Here is a 9,057-nt window from a genome sequence, read left to right on the forward strand (position 1 = left end):
GTTTCTTAGATACAATACCAAAAGCAGAAATAATCAACAAGGAAAAAAAGTAAATTGAACTTTATCAAAATTAAAAACTCTTGTGCTTCAAAGGATGCTCTCAGGAAAGTGAAAAGACAACCCATAACATAGGAGAAAATTTTTGCAAATCATGTCTGATAAGGGACTAACCACCATAATATATAAAGAACTCTCATAACTCAACAATGAAAAGGTAAATAACTCAGTTTTTCAACGAGCAAAGGATCTGAGTTGACATTTCTTCAAAGAAGATATACAAATGGCCAATAAGCACATAAAAAGATTCTCACCCTCATTAGTCTTTAGGGAAATGCAGCTAAAAACACAATGAAATACCACACTTCACACACATGAAGAAATGTTGGTGAGGATATGAAAAAATCGAAACCCTCTGGGTAATTCACTTTTCAGAAGCTGTGACTGTGAATCTTACAGGAGAGTGAGCCATAACTTTTAAATCTACCTGGATTTTTAATCCGATTTTTTAAAATATCCACTTGGTGTTTAGTAGTGGTACATGTGTAACATCTTGCTGAAGGCTTAAAAAAGCTATGTAATATTTGTACTTTAGTTATCCACCTTCTGACCTAAATAAGGCCTTGTAGCATACCAGTTTTTACCAAAGATAAAATTGACATTCTTAAGCTGTTAGAGCTGAAATTAGCCCTAGGTCTTCTGACTTGCAGTGTATTTTCCACTATACCTTTCTAAGTACCTCTCACAGATTGAGAGCACAAATGAGATAATACCAAAGTAGCAGCAAAAGCAATAATTTTTACATGTTTTCAAGACCATCTTTAGAGATTACAGCTTCCAATAAAAATATAGATAACTGTTTCTTCTCTTCATTGCAGAACCAGTGTTTTACCCTCCCCAAGTCCAATATAGAAGGAAAGAAAATCATTATGAACAGTAGGGGAAATAGCCTGTTAACTTGATAACATATTAATGAAATGATTTTTATTTTATTTTGTTAATAACTTGATAAAAGGCACAAGCCCTCCTGGAGTTGAGGGTCCTAACAATGAGCAGGGTCTCAGCGTGGCTGATGCAGAGGACTCCAGTCACAGTGTAGTCTAGGTGGACAGAGCCTCCACTCCCCTGCAGAACTAGACCACAATATCATGTTAAAGTTGCTTTTAATCACTGAATCAAGCCAACATTAAGAGAACACAAATGAAGGAAGAAAGATGTAAAAAAGCACCATGTTTCCATCTTCTAGCTTCAACAGTTATCAAACCTGTTTTATCTGTACCCTCACCTTTTATGTTTGTTTGTTTAGTGTTTTCAAAGAAAATCCCAGATATCACGTCCTAGGACTTATTTCATGAAATGTATACATCCAGGCCACAGTATACGTTTTACAAAATTACTTCCCTGCTAAATGTTGACCTCTTTGTTTTAGGTGGTGAGATCTGCTGAGGAAGCTGCGTCAGTGTTGGCCACTTCAATCAGTCCGGAGCAGTGCATCAAAGTGCTTTGTCCCATCATCCAAACTGCAGATTACCCAATTAATCTGGCTGCAATCAAAATGCAAACAAAAGTGATAGAGAGAGTTTCCAAGGAAACCCTTAACCTGCTTTTGCCAGAGATTATGCCAGGCCTAATACAGGTAAGCAGCAAAGCTTGGAGGAATAAGCTATGTGTGATACATTTGGGACTCAGTTATTTTAGGCACTTGCCAGGCAACACTAGTGGCATGACCAAGCCTTCCTGCTGTCTTAGGTGTTCTTAGCTGTCTTAGGAGCAAAGACTTTCTGTAATTAGCTGTGTGTGTGTGTGGTAGAATATACATAACATAAAACTTACCATTTAGCATGGTAACTTACCATTTAATGTGGGTTTTTTCCTATGCATACAAACCCATACATATAAATACTTCTAAAAAATGGGATCATATTTTGTAACATGCTTTGCTTAACTTAATCATAGATTGTGAACTTTTTCCATCCAATAAATAATATCCTATAATGTAATTTTAATGACTAATATTACATAGTATGTATATTAAGATCCCTCCTGAAGAGCGTTAATCATTCATTTCTTTGTGCTTCTATAGTATTACCTTTGTGACTGTTCTAAGCCGAATACTACTAAATTGTGAGGTCCTTGAAGATAAGATCCAAATCTTTTCCTTTCTTATCTGTGCTTTGGTGCTAAGAACAGAATATACATAATAGGTGTGTGTCTTACATACAGTGGGTACTGAATAAATGTTTGTTGGATGAATAACTTAGAGTAATGGTAGGGATGGGCCAGATGTTAAGATTAATTCAGCCTGGATTACAGGAGTACCTTGACTGCCAGGCCAAGGAGTTTAGGTTTTATTCAATAGTGAGGAGCTGTTGAATTCACTACAGCTGAATGCTTTAGGAAGGTTAATTCAGAGACTTTGGCAGGGTGGATTGGCAGAGGGGCAGCCCCAGAGTCAGAGGATTGCAGCTTTCCAAGCTAAGTAAGAAAGAACCCGATAAGGAAGTCTGACAGTGGAGTGGGGATGCCGAAGGGGAGGTGGAGGAGGGAAGGGCACGTCTCTGCCTGAAAAGGTGAGAAATTAACTTTGTCCAGTCAGGAAAGCTCTGTCTCCTCAGCATACTTGGGATCTCCTCTTTGAGTTGCACGTCTGTCTCTGGAATGGTACTTTCCTCAGATCCTGCAGGAGTGCTAACAAGGACTTTTCTTCCCAGGGTTATGATAATTCGGAGAGCAGTGTTCGGAAAGCTTGTGTCTTCTGCCTGGTGGCTGTTCATGCGGTAATTGGTGATGAACTAAAACCACATCTCAGTCAGCTCACTGGCAGTAAAGTAAGTAGTGCTGCTCTGTTCTAAAGATGGTGGCTGTGGGTCCTTCTTCAAAATTTAGTTCTTTGAGTGTGTTAAAGAGTAAATTTGGGGGCTTCCCTGGTGGGGCAGTGGTTGAGAATCCGCCTGCCAATGCAGGGGACGTGGGTTTGAGCCCTGGTCCAGGAAGATCCCACGTGCTGTGGAGCAGCTAAGCCCGTGTGCCACAACTGCTGGTCCTGCACTCTAGAGACCGCGAGCCACAACTACTGAAGCCCGCGTGCCTAGAGCCCATGCTCCACAACAAGAGAAGCCACCGCAATGACAAGCCCAAACCACAACGAGGACTGGCCCCTTTTCGCCGCAACTAGAGGAGGCCTGCGTGCAGCAATGGGGACCCAGCACAGCCAAAAGTTAATTAATTAATTTAAATAAAAAGAGTAAATTTGTTATTCGGATTTTAATTAAGCTTTGCGAATCCAGCTTATTCCTCTTACCGTTTGCAGTTTAGCTGTTTGTACTTTCACATCTGTTACTCAGGTGAGGTCAGCGGTTTGGTAGGGTGGTTGGTAGACTGCTGTGAAAAAAATGCCTACAGCTTCTGGTTATTTATTGATCACCAACTGACTCTCCTCACTCCCACACCGAAATCCTTACCCCCAAGGGCTGTTTAATTAAGAATAAATAATAGTTATATATCCATGGATTTATATGTCCCCAAATATGGAAAAATTGAACATTAAAAAAATTTTCCTTTATGAACTATGATAATCAAGTATTTGTTTTTCCTCTTTCTGTTCTTATCATGATCACAATAAATGTTTAACTTTGATTTGTTATGTTAAAATAAATTTTCCAATTAGTCCTTAAGATGCAAAAAAACACAAAATCAGTCTTGCTTTCTTCATTTCTTTGATACTATCAAAACCTTGAAATTTGTTCTAAGGGGTGAGGATAAACTATGATTGTTGAATTACGGTTTATGAACCAGTTAACTGGCAAGACACTCACCTTCATATAAAAAGTTTCCCCAAATCCTAACAGTTGTCATTACTATCATCAAATTTATTTTTTAAGTAGCAAAGGGAAGAAAAAATACATAGAAAGAAAAAGAGCTCAGGTGTATACCTTACAATAAATACCTATACAAGTTATAGATAGATTAAAGCAGTGGTTCTAGGGACTTCCTGGAGGTCCAGTGGTTAACACTCTGTGCTTCCACTGCAGGGGGGCACAGGTTTGATCCCTGGTCAGGGAACTCAGATTCCACATGCTGTGTGGCGTGGCTGAAAGAAAGAAAGAAAGAGAAAGCTGTGGTTCTTAACCTTTTCTGTGTTACAGACCACTTTGAGCTTTAGCTATAATCTCATCCCAAGAAAAATAAATGCATACAGATAAATTTTACGCATAGTTTCATGGGTGCGGGGGGCGTTCAGTGAGCCTCTGAATCTTGTGGACACCAGGTTTAAAAACCCTTCGGTCAAAGACAATGTTAAAAAAGCAAACTTTGAACAACAAAGTGGTTTTCAGAGAAAAATGTATCCTGAGTTTTGTCATAAATTTAAGTTAGGTCCTGATAATCCAGAGTTGTCTGTAGAAGAATTAAAATTCAGCACTTTACCAGAATACTAGGCAGCCAGTAGTAATGTTGCATGTGAAGACAGTAAGTAGGAAAAATATCTGAGAATGACATTAGGTGAAAAAAAAGTAGAAAACAGAATTGGATGTGCTTTGATTCCAAACTATAAAAATATGATCTCATACAATAACGACTGCAAAATGACACAGAGAAATCAAAAACATTCTTGTTAGGAGAGCAGTGACGTAGTTGTCTGAGATCTTGGGTGCTGGAGCCCAAGTGCCTAGTTGCCTCTCCTGGCCCACTTCTCTCTACCCCTGTGACCTTAGGCAGGGATGGCACATCCTGTATCTCGATTTCCTCATCTGTAAAATGTTGTGAAGATAAAAAGAGAGAATTTAAGGCAGTATATTGTATAGCACATACTGCTCAAATGTTTATCATTATTGTCTTGATGGTGACTTCTTTTTCTAAGTTTTGTATGTTATCACTATAACATTTTTTGAAAAGGCATGCTAGAATACTGTCCTGAACAAACTGAGACTTAAAATTTTTTTTTGAAATTCTTAATTATCAACAGTAACTGGGGCATTATAATAACCCCTCAGTCTAAAATATCTTTTGAAGCTCACATATGTATAATTTTTTTTAATGAGCATCTTACAATAATTTAGAGCAGCTTTCTCAAATGACGTGTTTGACTTGAATCTGCAGATGAAGCTACTGAATCTTTACATCAAACGCGCACAAACAGGTTCTGGAGGAGCTGATCCCACTACTGATGTTTCTGGACAAAGTTAGTGAAGCTGATGGAAGTGAACCAGGTCTCTCAAAGAAAGGACAGACAGACCACCCTCATCAATGAAAGGAAATTTTCAAATACATCTTTTGGAAGTTACCATTGTTTCCCAGTTTTAGTTTTTTGTTTTGTTTTGTATTTTCTGTAACAGAGGGCTATCCTCAGTCTGCATGTAACTTTTATGATAGTTATTCCAAATTCAAAAGAAGCAGTATTAACATCAGTTGGTCAATACAAAGTAATTTTTAATCTAATTCATCATTTCACATGTTTTACTTCTTTGTCCTCCCATTAACCTTTGCCAGTGTTATGACTGTATACATTTTTTAAAATGCTGGTTAAACAGGAATGCTTAAAGCTTTAAAAGTTTAACAGTCTAAAACATTTTTTGGCCTTTATTCAAATGCAGAATAATATTTTTATTGCTACTTTGAGTTTTGTTCCGTATCATGTCCTATGCTAGAAATATTGAAATGATGTGAAATAAAGCAGGACTAATCTGAACTACAGCTGGACTCTGTTGGTGTGATGGTGATACACGTCATTAATTAGTTGCAACTTCTTTGGGGTGATCTGTAGTTTAAAACTAAGACCTCAAAGAAATGTTACAGAATCAGCCAGTTCTGTAAGGCTGATATCCTTTGTTGGTTGTTGATCTTGCCATCTTTATTTAAAACCATGTCCCCTCTATGATCCCTTAAGAAAGCTGTACCAAATCATCAGCCTGTGTTTTTCCTGTTACTTATTGAAATAGAAGGTTTCATTGCAGGGTTTTTTGGTTTGTTTATCTTTGTTGTGAATGATGCTTTTTTTATTTATTAATATCAAATTCACTTATGAATAAACTTGATAATGGAAACATAAAAAAAAATCAAGTGCATGTGTGTCCTTGACCGTCTTCTGTTTCTCATTTAATAAACAAACTAATTATTGAGACATGGGAGTCGACAGCACCTTTTCTTTAAATGGTGGAACCTGGTTTCCTTTTACCATGAAATTGTCTTACTTGAAAACATTGATCCTGATGAGAGAGAAGATGGTGCCAAGGTTATTATCTTTGTATAATGGGCTCAAATTCTCTACCTCTTCAGGGCTAATACTTTTAACTGAGCTGCTGCCTATAGTGTCTTTTGGAAAACTATTAAAAGGGTGATTTTCTGTTACTTTTTAACAAATTTTTTTAATCACCTTTTGCTACACCTCTTATTTTCATGTGCAACCAACTTTCAAAAATTACCAGTTTTGGTGGAAGGCAAATTTGGTAATTTGGAACCAGGATACTAATGATTTCTCATCTTGACTTTTTAAAAAATCCTAACATAAAGTGAATTTGACTGGAAAGGCAAATACCTATTAGGGAGGCAATTTGCTTTTGTTACAGAGTTATCTGTACTTTCTTTGTTTAATCAAAAAAATGTAGAAATGTATGTAAAGAATTTAAGGCAAGAGTTCTGAATGGATGATTTGTGATAGGCTTTTACCTTCCTTCCTTTTTGTTCTAGCAGCAGGAAAATAGTTTCTCTATATCCCCCCCTTTATCTGTAACAATTTTGTTTTCTACTGTTAATTACATTGTGTATTTATAGTTCTATGCTTACTGTTGTGCATATACTGGCAATAAAACTGTACATAACATTACTTGAACAAATTAACAATGTATATCAGTTGTTTTTCCGTCTCACTGTGTGACAAGTCACTTATCTCATAACTAGGTTTTTTAAAATGTTTAGAAAGTCCTGTTTCCGTGGTATTCTCATGAATTTGTAAGTACATCCAAGGAGAAAAGATCTGTCAGGAGTAGCAGCCACAGTCCAATGTATATAGCTCTATATGCATGTATATATTATAGCTTATCGTTAAAAAGAAAAGGTATTTTAAACATTGAACTCGTCTCAGTAATGCTTTATGTTCCACGACCTTTAGTATGTTTATAATCATTTTGGATCTAAACATTGGTCTAATTTTGACCTCTTCTTTAAGGTCCTGCTCTAACTACTGTTGACAACTAAATAGAGTGGCTTAAGCTGAATAATAACTCTACTTGAAAACTTAGATCAAACACCTGGCATCTAAAGGCAGGCACTCAAGAAATGAAATGAACTGAGTAACAGAAGAGTATGGTTTAATGTGACGAAGTGAAAGCTAAGTCATGTTTAAAATTCTGTTATTTCAGTTGATAAGACTATAAGAAAGTTATTGTTGACTATTCAGATTGCTATATATAATACCTTTAATTTGTTCATTCCAGAACCATATTAAGATGTCAGCTATTAAAGAGTGGTGATAAAAAGCTACTGGTTAAATTTTTTTCTTTCTGCTTTTCTCCCCTAAGTTAATCATCAGTGTCATTCATTTACCCACGCTGCTGAGAACCAATTAAAACATATAATTCCAGGTTTTAAAACATGTTTGTTTCTTGTGGGTTTTCAGAATCTGTAATAGACTTCTGACATTTTCAAGTAAGATATGATTTGAACCTGAGGTTTCATATTTGGAGTAAATTTGCTATATTTCTTCATATTTTATTATAAACTTCAGGTCAAAATGACTTTTCATCAAGTTATGTCTTACAGTAAAAAACTAAAATCTTCAGGCCAGATCTATTTGTAAATTCAAGTGTTTCTTATTATTGTTAATTTAGAAAAACATTTACAGTAAATAGAAATGAGGATTAATGTTATTCCATAATACATGAGGTTTTTTTTTAATTTAACCTTTGACATCTTTGCTTCCTGTATTGTTCTAGTTCATTTTATTGCAGTTAATCAGTATAGTTTTATAGCCATGCAAATGAAAGGTCTAGAATTAAGCTTTAAAAAAACCTGTCAGTTAAAAAGTTATCCATCTCTATTGTGGAATATTTGGAAAATAATGAAAAACTGAAGGAAAAAAATTACCTCTCATAGCACCACTTTAGATGATCTGTGTTGTTATTTTGTGGCGTGCTAAGATAATCAATTTGATTTAATGCTGAAAACTGTAAGGGAACATTAAGTTTTGTTAACCAGAGAATGACAAGATTAGAATTAGCTAAGATTTTGAATGCTTCTGTTCTGTGCATGTATTTAACAATACATTTTGAGGGCTTCCCTGGTGGCGCAGTGGTTGAGAGTCCGCCGGCCGATGCAGGGGACACGGGTTCGTGCTCCGATCCGGGAAGATCCCACATGCCGCGCAGCGGCTGGGCCCGTGAGCCATGGCCGCTGAGCCTGCGCGTCCGGAGCCTGTGCTCCACAACGGGAGAGGCCACAACAGTGAGAGGCCCACGTACCACAAAACAAAACAAAACAAAACAAAAACAATACATTTTGAGTATATTCCTTCTTTGTTTTTCTATAGGATGACTTCTAACAGCAGCAAAATATTCATTGGTATGTATGCAGCATAATCCTGGGTTGTTGATCTTCACTGGATATTCCTATAACAAATAGCTACATCTTTGGCACATCTCCAATTATTTCGTACTTGGCAATTTTACAGACGCCTTTACTATGAAATTACTAAATACAGAAAAACAATCCTTATTTAAAGATATACTGATAAATAGCTGGGTTTAAAGTACTCTTATAATAGTAATCTAAAATAGAACAGGAAAATACAAGAAATCTTTAAATGTATCGGAATTTCAGTATTTCAAACTTATGTACATTCATCCATGCAGAAGATATGTGAGTAGTTGCCTTCAGGGAGACAGAGTAGAGTAAATAACCATGATACAGTGTGGTTAGTGCTATAGTAGAGAATAACACAGGGTGCTGATGGGAGCTAGAGAATGGGGGTGGGGGTACACATAAGGTGTAATCACAGAAGGCTTCTTAAGAGAAGAGGTGATGTTTAAATTTAGTCTGGAAACAATGGGTCTGAGGCTCATTGGGGTG

At 36.6% G+C, this 9,057-nt stretch overlaps 1 protein-coding gene across 20 annotated transcripts in view; it reads left to right on the forward strand.

Annotated features, from left to right (window-relative positions):
• CLASP2 (cytoplasmic linker associated protein 2) overlaps window positions 1–6,834 on the forward strand; it is a 183,856-nt gene extending 177,022 nt beyond the window's left edge. For all 20 annotated transcript variants that reach the window (XM_060307485.1, XM_060307486.1, XM_060307489.1 and 17 more), the window contains 3 exons: window positions 1,427–1,633; window positions 2,709–2,825; window positions 5,095–6,834. In XM_060307485.1, coding sequence (XP_060163468.1) covers window positions 1,427–1,633; window positions 2,709–2,825; window positions 5,095–5,181 — 411 coding nt within the window. In that variant the 3' untranslated portion in view covers window positions 5,182–6,834. The remainder of the gene's footprint in view (window positions 1–1,426; window positions 1,634–2,708; window positions 2,826–5,094) is intronic.
• The last annotated feature ends 2,223 nt before the right edge of the window (window positions 6,835–9,057 follow it).

Source organism: Globicephala melas, chromosome 11 (genome assembly GCF_963455315.2).
Source record: "Globicephala melas chromosome 11, mGloMel1.2, whole genome shotgun sequence".
NCBI lineage: Eukaryota > Metazoa > Chordata > Mammalia > Artiodactyla > Delphinidae > Globicephala > Globicephala melas.